Consider the following 18,284-nt stretch of genomic DNA (forward strand, 5'->3'; position numbering starts at 1 on the left):
GGCTGAAGAGCTCTATCTGCTGGCTATACAAGGTATTACATGTGTATTACATGCACTATAAAGTACACACAACTGAACCTATAAAACGTTATATTATCTATTTTATTGTACATGCAAATGATAGTAAGATGCCATATTGAATGCCAAATCATATCTTTATTTTTTTTCCCCTTGTATCAAATGCAGTCCCTTTTAAAACAAATAAATCATAATATGACACGATTAAAAATGTATATAAAATCAGTTCCTTTAGCAGGCAAATAAATTATAATTAGAAACAAAAATAAAAAGGAAAACTGTTTTATAAGAAATGTACTTAATTAAAGTTTTATTATAGCAAAATAAGACATTAAGGGATGTCAATGTTATGTAAAAATACAAAACACTGGAAGGTAAATATTTTGGGGTAATTAGTGTCTCTTGCCCCACAGTAACAGCTGGGTTCTTTTAGAAATTTAAAAACTTTATGAATTGATAGAATGCTGCCCGTCCTCATCTTCCTCACTCTGCTCTTGTGCAGGGTTGAGTGGTTCTCGGTCAGCCTCTCTCTCTGTCTGTGCTGATCTTTTGGTCGTCTTGTTCAGAGTACTACCCTAAAAACACATATGCCACACAGGAAATATTAGAAATCAGACTTCAGATAAGTGTATACTGTATTCACTACAATATACAAAGTAAAAAACATAATGAAAATGCAGAACCAACCTGTCTGTAGTCCACAATATTTAGCAGTACTGAGGTAATGATACAGCTGATTGTATTGGCCAACATAAAGATCATCATTCTCTGCCAACGCCACAGAGGAATCTTATCACTACAGATAAAAAAAAAACATAGTTAAACTGGGTTAAACTTATCTAAGCAATACAACTTTACTCAAACTTATTCCAACCTTGATTTGGTTCCTAAAATTTGCCCGACGACTAAATTGGACACACCGATTCCAATCATCTGTATGGAGGTAGCGAGGCCCATGGCTGTCCCTAAGGTAGCCTGAGGAACCACCAGGGGAATCGATGGCCACATGCTCGCCTGGGACAAAGTAGTTGTAGAGAGTTTAGATTTAGTTTTATATAGTACTTTTTTTCAGTAGTGTTACAAAACCCACAGCAGCAAAAGAATAGGTGACTCCAAGCCAAATGGTCGATACAAGTGGAGGGACAAAGGTAAATGCCAGTAGACCAAATACGGGCAGTGTGAAGACAGCACAAGCCACAGCGAAAACCCCGCGCAGACCAACGTAATCCTGGGAAATACACATAAAATGATCAGTATATGGCTGATTTTTGTTTCTTAAAACATCATAACTTTGTACTTACTATCAGAATTCCCACACTGGCTGACAGGACCAGAGAGGAGTCATATACTGCCCCTGCGATATATGATGCTTCTTTTTGACTGTAGTCACTGTATTTGTCCTGGATGAACTTGCTGAAGTTGACAGAACATTTTAAGTAGTTGAAACTTACAAAAAACAAAGCTACTGACAGTTTTAAAGTAAATGTGAAAAGAATAGAATAGAAAAAATGTATTTAGATATGTTGATTATTGTTACCTGGCATCAGCAATGAATGGGAAGATGCCATTGTAGAAAAACATGATGGTGAGAACCAGCAGCCAGTATCTGAGTGAGAGGAGCTTGACATCCTGAATCCTCTGAAAAGAAAACAAGACAAAACCAGGCCACGTTTAAACAATAAAATATAGTAATTATACAGTACTGCATTGTAAATTGCATTGTAATTACATATTGTATAATGTAGTAATATATGATTTTCATACCACTTTTCGAGACTCTTCTTGAATGGCGCCATCAAGACCAAGCTGTTTCATGCCAACCTTGTCCAAGGTGCTGACAATAATGGCAGAAGAAAAGCCAAGGACACACAGTAGCGCACCTAACAATACATAGTTGTTAACCTCTATTATAGTTTTTAATTTATTTGCATTTTGTCATTGCCTACCTCCCCACAGAGTCCATTGCATGCCAAATTTTTCTTCAAACCTCTGTGTTAAGAAGAAGTTAAGCACTGAGCCCAGACGAGAGAAAGCCAGAGTTAAACCGAACGCCAAGGCAAGCTCCTTCCCCTTGAACCAAAATGCTGTGATCCGATTCTGAACAACTGAGAAAAACAATAATAACTCGATAACAACATAATTATAGTGCAAGTATGGTAATTGTAGGTGCGTATTAGTGTCCATACTAGTGAGAGATCCATTTCCTGACCCAAACAATAATCGACCGGTGAGCATAAGGGGCAGGAGATAAGGGGTCCCTTTGAAGTGTGAACCCAGGGCAAACAGGGAAGACCCCAAAACACACAGGAACGAGAAGAGAAACACTCCAACTGCAGAAAGGAGGAAAACAAATCAATACAAATAATCAGGGGGTCTTTTTCATGCTGATATGTTATCTACAAACTTACAGCGATTTCCCAGTTTGTCAATCAGAAATCCTGCTATAATCACTACTATAGCATTCCTTTGGATACAAGAGGTGACAGTTAGCCTAGCACTGACAAAGCACTGTGATCTAATCATACTGGATACAGTGAGGTGGGTGAGTATCCAACTGTTGTCAATGCACTTACGTCCAAGCATAGATAGCATAAAGAAGATTGTACTGCTGAGGGGTCATGCCCAGTCCCTCCACACACTCCACTGTCGAGTTGACCACTGTGGTATTGGGGCAGGTCAGATTCTAGAAGAAAGGGTGAATAAAATGTACACTGGTGTTTATACACAAGGTTAATTTTAGAATAAAAGCCCTCTCTAAGTTCCTATACATACCCCTTGGAACTGATCTTGCAAAACACTTGGCATGTCAAAGCAGAAGTAGGAGCCAAATGTAAGCAGGCAGTTGAAGAACAGCACCACAAAGCGATAATAGGCTGCAGACATAACAGTATACTTATTACTGAATAAAAAGACATGCAGAGCTTTTAAATACATTTGAGAGATTGTAATAAATAAAAAAAACTAAATAATAATAATAATAATAATAATAATAATAATAATAATAATAATAATAATACAACTCTAAAAATATTATCAAAATGTCAGTGTGTCACTGTAAGATACATAATGTGTATCCATCTACATTTAAATACAGTTTTATAGATTGCAGTCTGCCCTGGGGACTAAAGGTGGAAATAAGAATATTTTGCCATAACCTCGTACAAGGCATATTTTCTTTTTTGGTCAGTGCATTATTGTACAGTGCTCCTCTGCAAATAAAAATTAAGAGATCATTGAATAGTGTCAGAGTCATAGACACATACACTGTATGTATACCATTTAAAATAATAATTTAAAAAATAGATACACAAAATGCTTGTGTAGACTTCCTGTCACATGAGTTTGTGGACGACCCTAACATCACCTGCTGAGTTGGTATTTTTCTGACCCAAATGAGTTTACTGCCCAAAGGGTGGAAAAAACGAAGTGCTGCTATGCGTGGAAATAACATTATCCAGACTTACCCTTCTCTGCGGGTTGGGCCATTGTGCAAGTAAAGGCTGAAAGCTGCAACAGAGAAAAACACAAATCACATCATTTAGTGTTGTTTACATGGACAGAGCGCTGGCTAACACTGTGTACTGCTCTGGGATCTATTGGGACTGCTGCTCCTGTCGCCACTGCCACCAGCTCAGTGCCGATTTATAAACTATGAGGATAGGAATCTGTAACACGAGCCTGGCGTACAGATCATCTATATATCGTACATCACAAGTGTTACTCTAAGTAGTTCCGCTGGAAACACGAACACATGTTGAACTTCACGAAACGTGTAAGAATCATATTGACAATCAAACAAATTTGTTAAAATATAAACACTTTTTCAAATAAAATATTTTGTATTCCACGGACATTTTAATCACATCCCTACCCTTTGTCAGACCGTTCAACACAATTTAATTTTATGCTGTGTTGCGTATTTTGTCCCTTTGCGGCTGCCGTCAGTGTATAAGCATAAACAATGAAAACAAGCCATATTTGGGAAGAAACTGCAAATATTTTCTTGTAATTTTTAAGAGAAGTTCTATTTATGTGTGCTGTAGGAAGTCCAGCTGTTACTGTTTTAACATGGATAAAATGTCTGCATTACGTCGAGCTAAAACATGGGAAATATCTGAATCTGAGGATGAAACTGAGGTAGAAAACAAACCAACTCCACAATTAAAATGTCAGGAGAAAGAAACAACAACAATCCCATCAGTAACAGTGAGCACAGATGTAAAAGAAGAGGATGCAAATCATGACAAGACTCCTCCAGCACCTTCTGCAGCAAAAAACAAGTCCAGAAAAACCTGTGCTTTGCCTCTTTTTCCCAAACCTCCAGCAGCTCCTGGTACTCCCAGTCCCTCCAGGAAACGACGGAGTAAAGAAGAAATAGAGCTGGACAGGCAAAAGGCCCTGGAGAGAAAGGAGGCCAGGGAGAAAGTGAAGGCTGCTAAGGCCCAAGAGAAGGAGGAGAAGAAACAGGAGCAACAGAGGAGAAAAGAGGCTGCACAACACCTCAAGACCCTCAGACCAGAGAACTGCCTCAAATGTCTCACTGTGTGCATTGACCCAGGTACCTGGGGATGCCATTATAAGTCAAAATAATACCCTTAACTTTAAAGTATCTAATGTAAATATAAAGTTTGGTATGCCTGCCACTAATAGGCTACACTTTAATCACTTTAGACCCAAAATAGTTGCCATAGACAATAATGTGCTGCCAGATGGCCTAGTGATTAGGTTAAAATGCACAAGCAGAGCAGCAACCTACCTCAACATTGTAAGTTTTGAGTTCTGGCTTGATTTACTACATACTTAAGCTTCACCCCATTTCGTGCTTGCTGTCAGGTCCAAGTCTACAGACCACAATCATCATTTTTTACAATATTTTATTATGTCTATTATAGCTCTTCTGCAGCAAGAGGGTTCAGACATTTTGCTTGGGACATTGGCTTCTTTTGAATGGAAATTTAGTATTGAAAGTCAGCAACTCAGTTACTCCATCACATGGACCAGACAACTCCCAGAGGTATGCATTTAATTTTCCTTAATAGATACTGTTGTTGTATGTTTCTTTCATTAATAGTTGTCTTTTTTTCAGAACGGTGATAAAATAGTGGAGGAAGAGCAAGTTTTGTTGGTAATTGGGTGGAGTGACTTTTTAGATCTGGTTCCTGCTGTAAAAGTAAGTAGATTTAAAATAAAATAATAAACATGCTATTGTTGGTGGATAATTTTTTCACTTTGTAGAGATTAGATAAGGTAGGTGACTGTACAGCCAAGAATTCATGTTTAAGTCCACTGCTGGAGTTTTTGAATTGGGATCCAAAAAAAGTTGTCACAATTCTGGTGACAGACTCTCCACTTGAATACACGTAAGAAGATTCTGTCATTTTTACAATCAGACAAGTGACAATATGCAGTACATTTACCTTTCCCCCCTGAAAGTAGAAGTTCTATAAGTGAAGACTCAAATGAAGAAACTCTGGCCTTTGATTTAGGAATGGACCAGCTAGAAATTGAAGAGGTTTGTTCCATTTTTTTTTTAAACTCACATTTATTTGTATATCTTCATAAGCATTGGCTTACTGTATTTTCTCATAGGTTCTTGTCTACCTGCAGCTGTACAAAAATGTATCCTTAACTTTCTTGGATGGCTGGCAGGGTGTGACTAACCAAATTGTTGCTATGACCAAAGCATTGTCCAAACGTCCTTATAAGTATGAACAAAGTCCTTATGAACTGTGTTATATTTTTCACTACCCAGACCAAGCAGTGTATTTCTGTGCTGTTGTAGACTGCTGACAGAACGATCCGAGCTGCCCTTTTGTGTAGACGGTTCTTGGGCCAGTGGTGCTCGGGTGGAGAGGGATGGCTCAGGGCTGGAGCAGGTGTGGACTTTACAATTACAGCAGCTGAACAGGGTCAGTGCTGTTGTAGCTGCTACTGTCACTGCAGCCTATCAGTCACCTCAGCTCCTCCTACAGGTATGTGTAAATACTTAAATATATTTATATTCTGTGCACTGGGTAGTATTAGCTTAAGTACATGATTCCTGTGTCTTAGGCTTACCAGAAGTTAGAATCAGAGGAGGAGAGAAAATGTTTGCTTGCTGGACTCCTGATAAAGTCTGGAGGTAAAGAAAGACGCATTGGACCAGAGATCTCCTCCAGAGTTTACCGCTGCTTCACAAGCCAAAATCCCCAGCTGGTCCTGGACTAGTCTGAGGATAGGATTACTCATATGGTTTCTAATAAAATCTTGGCCCCATGTCGCTGCTTACATGTTGTGTTGTTTAGAACCTAAAATAGGCCAGAAATATCATGACCTACTTATAGATTATTTATAATCATGGGAACAGCTTAATGCGTGAAAATATTGGTGAAAGAAATAAATCATGTGCATTTCTGAATACAATTAAGTGGTAAAATGTATTCTTTTAATTTAAGAACATTAAGTAAAAAAGGTAAACAAAACATTACTGTTAAAACAAAATTTCTGTTTACAAAACAGAGTATGAAAAGTTATTTCCCCAGTGTCCTGTTCCTGAGTAGCATGCAGACTTGTTATACTTCCAGTTGTCTGTAATGGCATTTAAAACTTTCAAAGACAAAAACTATAGGAACATGGTTCCTAATGATTAAAGTGCAAGTTATAAGTTATTTTAACACATTTTGGTATCAAATATTTTGCCTACTACATTCATTCTTAAGAATTCATTAATCATTTCAAAATGAGTTGTTCATCAGTTTACAACTTAATTAGTTGTATAAGCTACACATGCATGTTTCTCTTTCTGACTTCAGACATCAGTAGACATCAATGGCAAAGGTAGAGATTTTAAACAAATAGAGTAAATACTGTGGTCATGTCCAGCGGCACCTTTTCCTCTGATAATCCTCCGGCTCAGAGCAGCAGCTGTCGTAGTCGCTGCTGGGTGGGGTGGGGGGGCAGAGGCAGGTACATGAGTGAGTGTGGACTGTCTCACAGGGACACTGGTGCGGGATAGGGTCAAACAGGCTGGAACAGGGGCTGAGGGAGACACATGCACTCAGACTGGGCACTGGGCTGGGGATTGGACTGATGCTCGTACTGGAAGGCAGACTCATGTCTTCATAATAAATGTCAGATAACTCCACACTGGGCTCTAAAGTGTCATTATTTTGAGTGCTGTTGTTCAGGGAGAACACCCAGCCCATCTGTGCCCTGAGGAAGCTGTGCAGACCAGGTGGCACGTCCAGAGCACTCAGCACATCTGGGCACTGGGGGGACATGTGGCGGAGCTGAACACAGCACAGGTACTGCAGCGAGGTTGGTGTGTAGCAGGCACGGATCACCTTCATACTGCTCTTGGCTGCAGTGGAACACGCCATGGGGTAGAACTTCTTATTTGGTAACTTAGTGGCAGCAACACCTGGTGGTGCAAAAGTATTACTAGTACCGATTTGCCACAATCAAGCCAAGAGGATGAACGATGAAGTATACTTGGTGGTGTATAGATCAAGAGATCGTACCTATGCAGTGGCGATTCTTGTAGAAGGTCAGAGTACCATGCCACGTGTCCAGATGAACTCCAATTATGGACCCTTGACCAAACCGAGAGGAGAACCTGACTTTGTTCCCTTTGTGCTGGAACAGACCTAATGAGATATTGTCAGGGTTTCAGTTTGTGTATAACTCAGCGTTGAACGTACAATTTACTAATTCCCTGTCCACTTACCTGTGTAGGAGAGACCCCAGCTGTCTTCATCATGACCCAAGAAGCTTCCAAAGCTGTATTTAAACTTCTCCAAGTTCACTTCCAATGTTCCAATTCCCACCATCTGCAACAACAACCCAAGAAACATTAATTTTGCATCTCCTGCTAAAATGGACTCAAACATTAGTACCCACCATATCTGTTCCATAGACAGGTGAGGTCATCTTCACCTCCCAGAAGTACTGTCCCTCTGTGAGCTCCTTGTTTCCCCTAATGGCAGCTGTCCCACAGCTGTAGTCTGAGTGAAAAGTCACTTTCCTGTTCTCACAACTCAAGAATGCTCCGGCGGCATTGCACTTTTCATCCCAGACCCAGTCAAAATCTACAAATAATAAGGGTTTAACTAGGTTACATATTGAATTTAAGGCAAAAAATACACATACAAGGATTTTAAATGGTGATTTTCCACATCCAAATAAACTATAGAGTAGTTTCACCTTGATCCTCCTCTCCACACCGGCAGTCACTGATGAGGTTGAACCCACTGAGAATGGCCCCCAGAGTGGTCTCGTCATGCTGCTGACACTGGCAGAAAGACTCCCCTGTCACTGGGACTGTACTGGGCAGAGCTAGCACCTCAGGGACAGGTTCCAGGTGACCAACGACGGGCAGCTCACCAATCTGACCACAAACATGGTTTTCAGAGACATGTCCACTGTTCATTCATTGGTCAAGTTCAAGTGTCCTGAAAATCTGCCTTCACTAGTGACACAGCAAATGAGTCAAGGTGCCTATATGACTTCTCACAGTGTCTTGGACATACAACCCTTTCCCTAAAAGCTGCTCTGGATTCCTATAAGTCAGATAGGACCTGCACGTAAAATTAGACTCTTTCTAAAAATACAGATCCCCTTGAGACTCTCTATGCCCTACTAATGTTTTCAAAAATATTTTAGACTGAGGGCACACTCAGTGGAAAACTACTAGTACAGACTCAGTAGAAAACTACTAGTAATAATCTAGTGAGATATTTTGTACACTGCATATAGGATGATATTTACTGTAGTTCTATTTGACCCCATCTTCATTTCATTTGTCCCCAGTTTTAATGCTTGATGCACTACCTGTGTTGCTCCGTGTTGCTCTTCCTCTGCTCTGTCCCATGTCTGGATCAGGGCCATGGTATCTACCTCTCTCTGGGTCTCAGCCCAGGCCAGGCGTGCTCTGCCATTCCGGACCCTTCTCAGCATGGCGACTCTGTGGACAGCAGGCCGACACCTTATGACCAGCTGGCACATGCAGAGTAGGTCACACACTCGGGTTACTGCACGGGATATCTATGTCATATCTATGTCCAACTACTGAACACATGTAGGAATAATATTTGATTTAGAGATGACTATCATCTTTTTTTTTTTTTACATGTGTATAGTTGTGGATTATTAATATTAAGCAACTAATATTATCTTTCAATTACTGATGCTGCATGGATCCTAAGGCACATTTCTTGACTGTGCGATGTCAGCTATTTGTACGTATAACATTTTTATACTTTATTGTTGTTTTATATTTAAATCTGATGAATGTCTCTTATATTTATGAATTGATTTATTTATGTAAAATAAATAATAATTACCTTACAATAATTTGACTATAAAACACTTTATGTTGTCATTGAAAATAATATTTTTGGGGAAAGGTATCCAGTTGACACTATATGTAATTGAAGCATTTCTTCCTGGTAAAATACTGACTTTATTTCTAGAGTTGTCTCAGTGGCATGTTTCTGAACACACCAGATGATGAGTGTCACAGCAGCAGGTGCAGGAGTTAACTTCCATTAATTTAGATTAGTTAGTCTGGGCTAGTCTTACTTTAATTGGTCCTTACCCTACATAAGCTTCAACATGCAAGAAGCACTTTGAACAAGACAACGTCTAACATGGCAATATTTCTCGTTTTAAATATCTGACCTACATCGACTATAATCTGCGTATGAAGTTATTTTTATGAGCGCGTAATAATGACATCTTTGGTAATGTATAGGATATAAGATACACATTTAACAACAGTTAAACGAAACGATTCTCCAAAACAACACAGTTTCTTACCTTGCGGTGGTCTTCTTGGACGCTGTCTTGCAGTGGCTCATTTGATTCCAATGTGGTCCAGATCTGACTGTGACAGGTGCGCTATGAACCCTGTCCCACTTCTCTACGGGCCGGACGTAAACATTACTTTTCCACGCCCTTTGCCTGCACGTATTGGATAAACCCCCGGTAAAAGGAGGAGTCTATGTAAATATAACTCAATTGAGGTGGAAGGATGGAACTCAGCGCTTAATATACATAATATATTGGCATACTTGTGAAAACCCTAATGATTTAACTATTTTTTCTGTATTTCCTTTCTATGTAATACGGTCATAATGATTTATACGTAGTGTAAATACTTAAAGCTATTGGTGTTTGAAGCGACGAGCGCGAGACAGAAGCTCAAAGCGTGTTCGGTGATTGGCTGAAAAAGTGGACGTGCGTCACGGGATACGGAAGTGTTCAACGTCGTTAGGCAACTGCGTGCATCAGGCTGTACAAGAAATATGGAACAAAATACTGGTAATTTAACACTTCTTTATCATGTATAGCCAATCTTGAACTGACAAAAGTTTATTTTTACCCAGATAATGTTATTCATGACTTGACACTAGCTGTTATCTTGTACATTTTGATATAATAGTCCTGGAATAGCCTACAAGAAAAGAAGTTTCTCAAATTGTTCTCTGGAATAATGTTTTAATTTATTAGCAGACAGCAACTTATCCCAGGTTCGACATGTGGTCCTTGTCCTGTCTGGAAAAGGAGGTGTGGGGAAAAGTACCATCACCACTGAACTGGCACTGGCCCTTAGACAAGCAGGCAAGAAGGTGACAATGAGCTGTACTTTTAAACCTACATAGTAAGAAAGAAAATGGACATTGGTGTGTTTAAAAGGTTGGTATCCTCGATGTGGACCTGTGTGGCCCAAGTATTCCTCGGATGTTGAGTGTTGGGCGTCCAGATGTGCACCAGTGTGACGCAGGCTGGGTGCCAGTCTACACAGATGCTCAGAAAAGCCTCGCTCTCATGTCCATTGGCTTTCTCATGGAGGACCCTGACGAGGCAGTGGTGTGGAGGGGACCTAAGAAGACAGGTACTCGCCCTGTATTGTCTTCTGTGTTTTCTTGTTGGATATTTCTACTAAAAATTCCAGTGTGGCTCCTGACCTCTATCTGAACCTGAGAGAGTGACTCATCACATTTAGAAAAATCAAATTTATCACTGTAACATTTTCAGCAGACAAAACAAAGTAAACCTAAATGTTTATGAGATGGTGGACCTGGGGATACATTTGTACTCTTAGTTTCTAGTTGGTCTTTTAGTTCAGCACAGCTTTATTTAGCCGTATGTTAGTTTTGTCTAGTAAATAGAGGCATTAAATTACACTCAAATAAAATATTTAGCTAGAAATGAGACATATTTGTAAAAACATGATCTTACAACATAATAATGAGCTCTCATCTACAGCTTTGATAGGGCAGTTTGTGTCAGATGTGTCCTGGGGAGAGCTGGACGTTCTGCTGGTGGATACTCCTCCGGGGACATCAGACGAACATTTGGCTGTGCTGGAGAACCTGAAGAAGCACAGAGTGGATGGGGCGGTTCTGGTCACGACTCCACAGGTAACAGTTGTTCATTGTTGTCATTGTCACCTAGCAGTCACGTTTTAAATGTGACTTGTTCTATTTTTTTATTCAGATGTGATCTATTTTTCTGCTAGGATTTTAAGTGCTCTTTCTCAAAAAATATGATTCTGCGATACCTACTGAAGTTGAGAATGTTCCTAATACACAAAATTTGCCTCTGACTAATTAAGATTATATCAATGTTAATTTAATGACTCGTAATTTTATAATCTTTATTTTTTATATTTCTACTGCGTAAAGGCTGTGTCCACAGGGGATGTAAGGAGGGAGATCACCTTTTGTAAGAAGACAGGCGTTCGTATACTGGGCATTGTAGAAAACATGAGTGGATTTATTTGCCCACATTGTTCAGTGAGTGCATTGTCCAAATTCATACTACATAACAACTAGCATTTTTGTTCTCACCTGTACTGTATTGAACATTCACTTCACAGGAATGCAGCAACATCTTCTCAAAGGGTGGCGGTGAAGAGTTGGCTAAACTCACTGGATCAGTCTTTCTAGGTAAGGCAATGCTTGTAATGTAAACCTTCGACCACAAGGTGTCACTTTACCCCTTCTATGCGTATTCTTTCGTTCATGAATCTAAGGCCTTGTACATCACTGCTAAAATGGTCGGTGTAGACAGCGCTGTAGTAGTGGCCTTAACATAATCCCCAGCGATCAATAACTCTGGGTATCTCTTGCACTGATCCATATTGTGTGCACATTTGACAGTGGTGTAATGAAGCGGCTAATGCATTATACTATTGTGTGTGGGTCTTGTTTTGACTGAGGCTTAGCTTTACCAAAGAAACGTGTCAATGCAGATTTTATGGGCTACTATACTTACACTACGTAGCCCAATTAATGTGCTCATAGTTCAGTTGTAATCAAAAGCAAAGGCCGTGTGCCCGTCAGTACAATGTTTTTATAACGAAGTGGGATTCTCTTTTAGGTTCTGTGCCCTTGGATCCACAACTGAGCACCAGCACAGAGGAGGGCAAGGACTTCATGCAGTCATTCCCAGAAAGTGCCACGTTCAGCGCAATAAGCAGCATATGTGCAACTCTCCTCAAAAGCCTTGAAATTTGACACTGTATCTTTGTTTTATTTTCAATTGTATGTTATCAAATATTTTTATTAACTTAACCATTAAACATTAAGTGCATAATTTAGTGCATTGTCTTGATTTTGCAAAGACCAATAAGAATTTTTATTTCCCCCCCTGTATTGACAAAACATTACCACTGAAGATTAGGGTCAAAGGATTACTCAAGGCAATTTTATGTGTGAAACCCAAACCAAATCTATGTTGAAATCTTCTTTAATTTGATTGTGAAAACATTCATGTTGACACATCAGGATAAGTTTTAATACCAGTGTTAATACAGGATTGTAGATTGGTGTTTCAGTAAAGGCGCCAAAAGCTGTGCTATTTTAAGAAAACATATTCCAGATCAAATCAGATCAGTTCCTTTGATAAACTAGGCCAGGCCAAAACACATCCTATGATTTCTATTTGCTACCGGATGTATGAGCCATTTCCAGCCAATCAATGCATACAGATGTTTGATCTGGAATACAATGTCACAAAATGGCCTGCTTGTGAGCACAATATACAAAAGCATGCATGATTTGAATGGCTGGAATGTTGAGATGAGTTACAGCCACAAATAGTTGGATATGGGAGGGAGGGAGGGAGGGTGAAAAGGAGATGAATTTGGAAATTACATCTGTGACACCCACTACTGGGCACACACCTTTAATGCAAACAGCAGTACTACAGGAACACACTGAGGTTTGAGAATGTCGCATCATGATTAGAATACAGCTACACACAACTCCCACTCCACCAGAAACATACTAAAGGCAATCTTAATTATTAAGTTACATCCAGAGGAATCCAACCACTTATCACAATTAACCCACAGTGCATAAATCTATCTATATAGATATTTATGTCTGTATATATGTATATTATATCCTTGGATTAAAGTTCAATTAACAATTTATTATAAATAAAATCAGTGGAAAAAATCCATAAGTCCATACACATTTCTCTTTACAAACAGATCCTTAAGATTAAATGCAGAAACTGTGTCAACTCCCACAATGATATGAGAGAAATAAAAGCTTTGTGGCCCTTTGGTCAGCTTTCATAGACCAGAGGCTGAGCTGCTTCAGCCAGCCTCCAGGCCTGAAATAAGTGGAGGGAGAACAAATCATACAACTTTTTGAAACACACGCACACAATACAGACAAATCACTACATTGCGCATTTACAAGTTGACTATCAAACTGGGACAACTGTACACATTGTTGATATAAGATCATATTCATGGATCCATTTTAATAAGTCCCCCCCTTGCCTTTCATCTGTGTGGCAGAAATTTACATTTTTTTCCCCTGTTTTATACCTTCTCCAGCAGCAACATAAAGGACAGATCTTGTAATGGAGATGTATGGGCGTTTACTTCGTAGAGAGAATTAGAGCAACAATTAAACCATAGAGCCCCAAGACCTCAGCAAAAATAAGGATAAGGATCATGCCCACGAATAGCCTTGGCTGTTGAGCTGTGCCTCTTACTCCGGCATCTCCCACAATGCCAATGGCAAACCCTGCTGCCAGCCCGCTCAGGCCTACACTCAGTCCAGCTCCCAGGTGAAGGAAACTCCTGCACACAAACATATAAACATATACACATGTTAGAGCAGAGTGTATATCACCTATGCTCAGATAAAAAAGGCAAAACAAGACAAAACATTTTGTCTCTCGCTCTCTGGGGTTCTTTACATTGTAATTGTTCATATTTCATATCAGATTCTGTCTGATGCAGCCCTGATACACTGGTTTATGAGTCATAGAATAGTGAGGTTATACCAAGCACAATTTATGAAGTTATGAAACAATACACTGAATTCAAAATTTTGTTCATTTTCACTACATGGCAAAAAAAAGATTTGCTTAGTTTTGATAAAATCATCTGTACTTTATAGGAACAAACCTATAAACACCAATAAGACTCCTCAAAGTTACTGATTTATTGGATAGAATGGCAATAAGACTTCTTAAATGCAAATAAGAGGTTGTATCTTTGGAATGTTTGGCTTGAGGTCAGTGACATTTGACCACTGCTTTGCATCTGTGTAGATTAGTACAGCATAAGAAACATGAATTGTGCAAGTGGACACTCACCTGTAGAGGGAGACCTTCTCTGAAATGTTGTTGGCAATCAGCACTGCTACTACCAGGCCGTAGATGGCTATGATACCCGCCATGACCACAGGGATGATGGACTTCATGATGAGCTCTGGCCTCATGACCGACATGGCTGCGATGCCTGTACCACTTTTGGCTGTTCCATAGGCTGCTCCCAAGGCTGGAGAGAGGAGAGAATTATGTATAAAAATACAGAAACATTATGTCACTGGAATCTAGCAAGACTAGACATATTGTTTATTGCTTGATCAAGTTGATAATGTGAAATTCACCCAAAATCAGAGGTCATTTACAAAATACAAAAGAGGAAATGCTAAAAATCCACAAAAGAAACTAATGTTACTACAAATTTTACTTCCCTATAAAATCCGTTATGGCTCAATCTATGGAAATACAATGTGTTTAAACTGTACTACAGACATTACTCAAGCACCATATGTAAGGATCTGAGGTTTGCCTAGTAAAGATGAAACTGTATTTATAAAAACAAAAGTGACTGCACCACTGCAAAATTAAACAAGTTGCCCATCCACCAGTACCAGCTGCAGTCACTGAGTCCACACTGGCTGGAGCATGGCATCAGTAAAATGAAAAAGGGAGGAGTAAAGTGCATCATCAGCATTCATCGGGACAGCCTCTGATGAAAAGCAGAGCACTCTACGTCATAGCACAGTCCTACTGCAGGAGCACGCTGGGCTAAAATTAGCTCATCAAAGACTTTCTACTCAAGACAAAATATGAAATAGTCAGTATCTCGGGGACACTGCCTTGTGCAGTCCTTTGTAGTTGGCTTACTGTGTGTTTAACCTACTAAACAGGACCTGTATGTTAAGAAAATAAAAGGGAAGCCAGTCAATCTCTAATGTACACATGGCGGCTAGCCACAACTGCAGTCGCTCCATATCGATTCACACTGACTGATCCGATAAGCATAAGGTTTAAATCACTCTGGCTCATCTAAAAAGAGCCAATAAGCAAACCTGGTATAGACAAAAACTAATTTTTCTAGCCTCTGTTTTTTCTATTCAACATCAGTCACTATTACTGGAGGGTTGATGCAGCGGTGAAGCAAACCTCTGGCTGTAATCCTAATCCTGTCATTTTAGGTAAAGAGCTTTACATCTTGATATTTGATGTGTGGGCGCCCTTGTGACGTCCGGTGATGTCAAAGTAGGATGTGCCTCCACCTAGACACGCTTTCCATGAACAGCTCACACAAAGATGGACAGGGCCAAAGCAAGACAAAATGAGGAAGGAACGTGTGCAGAATAGACAGAGTGTCACGTTTACAAAATGTTTCTCCTGTTGCGCAACTTGTCAATATCTTACAACTGGGATTTTTTTTTACAAATTAACAAGTGTAATTAATGTAGTAGCCAGTCACAAGCTCCAATCCAACTGTCTTTTTGTACATATTCATTACTGTTGTTGATGGGCCACGGTAGATATGCACCTACTCATCATGAATAATAGCAGGCCAGCGTCATCTGCTCTGTGTACTAAATGAAGCCAATAGACACATCGCTAGACAACCCCGACACCGGACAGCGTCACCTGACACCACAACAGCAGAGTAATTTACAGTGGCATAATTACCCATAACCTTTTGGGAATTTGGGTAGCTTTCATTTTACAACCACTGGTATAACTTGAGTGACCTGTGAATAATGGAACACAATGGATGACCTCCACTCACAAGGAAGAGCCTCAATGTACAGAACCAGTCATAGTTCTCAAACAGCCCTATATTATAAACTATACACCTCATCAAAACAACACCTATGTCAGACGCAAACAGATGCCAACAACTATGAAACATATTCAAATAAATACTTTCCTATTACAATTAAATCTTAGTAGGTGTTTAGCTGAATGTGATACATGAAGATGTGTTACATTAAATTTGAAATAACTAAGCAAGAATGCTGCAAAGAACAAAAAGCTCTTTAGATTGATTGATGCCAGTAGCTGTACGTTCACACACTTGGCCTTTTCCAAGTCAGAGATCTCATCATGTGATCATCATGTGACTTTGTATCAGTCCTTTGAGCAATAAGGAAGTTAACCAGATCAGACATGAATCAACCTTTAGATTTTTTGAGAGATAATAGCAGTGTAAACATCAACTGATTACTACATAATTTGTGCCTTCATTCATTACAGGGACTGGGCTGCATTTGTTTTATAGTAGTTACTGATGTTAAAGGCAAAAGGCTGCGAACAGGAAACAAGTTATGTCACAGGCCTATTCTGTCTAAACACTTAAAACAAGCACTCGTCTAAAGTCAAAAATGATGATAGCATTTCTCCTAGCACGTTTGAAACCTTGGCAAACTTTGTAATGCTGGTGAAAGTAATGTGTGAGGAAAAGAAAGATGAACAGGTCTTATTCTTTTGATCCAATTCATTCCAGGTGTTATAAAGCTGCCTCAGTGTGTGTCTGTGTTAAAGTAGTCGTCATCAGCTGGTTAGCTTAGTAGCATAGCACGCGCAGTCTGAAAGAGAAACCAACGCTAAAATCTAACAAGTAAAGTGCAATGTCGTGTGAATGAGATCAAATCCGACTCTCTGGCTGTTTTACTGTCCCAAAGGCTTGATAAATGACAGCTAAAGATTAACACAGTCTTAGCAAAAAGCTAGTGGATGGCTGTGCACGTAAGCTGTAAGATACGGATCATGGCTGAGCACAAGCCGCCCCGGGAGAAGGATGGACATACACATGGGCAGCGCATGATCTCAATTACGATTATTCATGACAATTGTATTAATCAAAAATGAAGTAATAAAATTGTATAATTACCGCTGAAAACCATCGCCGCAGAGGCACCCATCACTGCGAAGAACGGAGAGTATTCAGGGCTTTCTGCCGACATCCTGCCTTATAGAATATAAAAATAAACTAAATATAAAACTAGAAGCTGTGAAGTCTTTAAGCTATCAAAGGCCACAGAGCAGATAAAGGCCGAGAATGCGGGGATCGTGTGACCACCTAACTACCAATGTAAACGGGATAGTCACGACTCTACAGATAAATACCCGGCGCAGCAGCACAAAATGGCGAAGCGGAAAATATCACCTGACTGTGCGCGCGGACGGGACCTCCCATCAGCCGCGACTGCTGCAAGTCACACTTTAGTTTACTATGTTTTTATCAGCTCATCGTTTTAACAAAATTCGAGGTGTATTATTAAGGCAAATAAAATATTTATTTTGAAATAAAATGGCGTCATTTTAACGTGTGAAGGTCACCCCTATGAGGCATCAATGGTGTGGTCCTCTGCAGGGTTTCCCTTCACCTAGGACTCAACCTTCAAAATCAGAACTGGGGTGTCAGGATGGGGTTAAACAGGAGGGTTTGCCCATACTGTACCCTACTTCTAAAACTATATTTAAGATGGGAAACTAGCTATGGTTTATATAGTCAGTGGGATTATTAGCCTAATCTAATTGTCTAATATGTCAATTAACTAAATTTCTCATTTTCTTAGAATCCCACAGGATATTTTCTGACACATCTCTACATTTAGCACCACAGACATACAATGGCGCAGAAGATGGTTATAACAGCCAGCTGTGACATGCAGCAGCGTGGTGCGTGTGACTGAGGGAGACTTTGAGGATGAGTGTAGTAGTGGGGG

The 18,284-nt window shown here is 39.8% G+C and overlaps 5 protein-coding genes across 9 annotated transcripts; 2 read left to right on the forward strand and 3 right to left on the reverse strand.

Moving 5' to 3' along the window:
- Positions 1-138: 138 nt before the first annotated feature.
- Positions 139-3,744, reverse strand: mfsd1l (major facilitator superfamily domain containing 1-like). Its single transcript, XM_033985053.2, has 13 exons — positions 3,483-3,744; positions 2,791-2,891; positions 2,592-2,701; positions 2,427-2,482; positions 2,205-2,348; positions 1,965-2,123; positions 1,783-1,898; positions 1,556-1,656; positions 1,320-1,431; positions 1,109-1,246; positions 893-1,032; positions 706-814; positions 139-593 (listed from the first exon to the last, which is right to left on the reverse strand). Exons 1-13 carry the CDS (start codon positions 3,502-3,504, stop codon positions 465-467), a joined length of 1,437 nt encoding a protein of 478 aa, XP_033840944.1. The 5' UTR covers positions 3,505-3,744; the 3' UTR covers positions 139-464.
- A 223-nt stretch (positions 3,745-3,967) lies between these two features.
- Positions 3,968-6,420, forward strand: LOC117387805 (probable crossover junction endonuclease EME2). Of its 3 annotated transcripts, none has more exons than XM_033985379.2 (8): positions 3,968-4,576; positions 4,911-5,032; positions 5,105-5,188; positions 5,254-5,378; positions 5,455-5,530; positions 5,608-5,723; positions 5,801-5,990; positions 6,070-6,420. In XM_033985379.2, the coding sequence occupies exons 1-8, from the start codon at positions 4,087-4,089 to the stop codon at positions 6,223-6,225; spliced, it is 1,359 nt and encodes a 452-aa protein (XP_033841270.1). In that variant the 5' UTR covers positions 3,968-4,086; the 3' UTR covers positions 6,226-6,420. The 3 variants fall into 3 exon arrangements, with proteins under 3 accessions (XP_033841270.1, XP_055085855.1, XP_055085854.1); XM_055229880.1 differs by having other exon boundaries at positions 3,971-4,576; positions 5,626-5,723; XM_055229879.1 differs by having other exon boundaries at positions 4,015-4,576; positions 5,452-5,530.
- A 1-nt stretch (position 6,421) lies between these two features.
- Positions 6,422-9,966, reverse strand: spsb3b (splA/ryanodine receptor domain and SOCS box containing 3b). Of its 2 annotated transcripts, none has more exons than XM_033985401.2 (7): positions 9,814-9,966; positions 8,827-8,959; positions 8,200-8,383; positions 7,897-8,084; positions 7,724-7,826; positions 7,518-7,643; positions 6,422-7,417 (listed from the first exon to the last, which is right to left on the reverse strand). In XM_033985401.2, the coding sequence occupies exons 1-7, from the start codon at positions 9,852-9,854 to the stop codon at positions 6,870-6,872; spliced, it is 1,323 nt and encodes a 440-aa protein (XP_033841292.1). In that variant the 5' UTR covers positions 9,855-9,966; the 3' UTR covers positions 6,422-6,869. The 2 variants fall into 2 exon arrangements, with proteins under 2 accessions (XP_033841292.1, XP_055085856.1); XM_055229881.1 differs by having other exon boundaries at positions 6,448-7,417; positions 8,827-8,991; positions 9,814-9,904.
- Positions 9,967-10,239: 273 nt separating this feature from the next.
- Positions 10,240-12,595, forward strand: nubp2 (nucleotide binding protein 2 (MinD homolog, E. coli)). Of its 2 annotated transcripts, none has more exons than XM_033985402.2 (7): positions 10,240-10,317; positions 10,507-10,625; positions 10,693-10,891; positions 11,266-11,420; positions 11,685-11,795; positions 11,879-11,948; positions 12,382-12,595. In XM_033985402.2, exons 1-7 carry the CDS (start codon positions 10,302-10,304, stop codon positions 12,516-12,518), a joined length of 807 nt encoding a protein of 268 aa, XP_033841293.1. In that variant the 5' UTR covers positions 10,240-10,301; the 3' UTR covers positions 12,519-12,595. The 2 variants fall into 2 exon arrangements, with proteins under 2 accessions (XP_033841293.1, XP_033841294.1); XM_033985403.2 differs by having other exon boundaries at positions 10,248-10,317; positions 10,510-10,625.
- A 139-nt stretch (positions 12,596-12,734) lies between these two features.
- On the reverse strand, positions 12,735-17,709 carry atp6v0cb (ATPase H+ transporting V0 subunit cb). Its single transcript, XM_033985404.2, has 3 exons — positions 17,447-17,709; positions 14,623-14,806; positions 12,735-14,101 (listed from the first exon to the last, which is right to left on the reverse strand). Exons 1-3 carry the CDS (start codon positions 17,517-17,519, stop codon positions 13,897-13,899), a joined length of 462 nt encoding a protein of 153 aa, XP_033841295.1. The 5' UTR covers positions 17,520-17,709; the 3' UTR covers positions 12,735-13,896.
- Between the last annotated feature and the right edge of the window lie 575 nt (positions 17,710-18,284).

This window comes from Periophthalmus magnuspinnatus, chromosome 19, assembly GCF_009829125.3.
Source record: "Periophthalmus magnuspinnatus isolate fPerMag1 chromosome 19, fPerMag1.2.pri, whole genome shotgun sequence".
Lineage (NCBI taxonomy): Eukaryota > Metazoa > Chordata > Actinopteri > Gobiiformes > Gobiidae > Periophthalmus > Periophthalmus magnuspinnatus.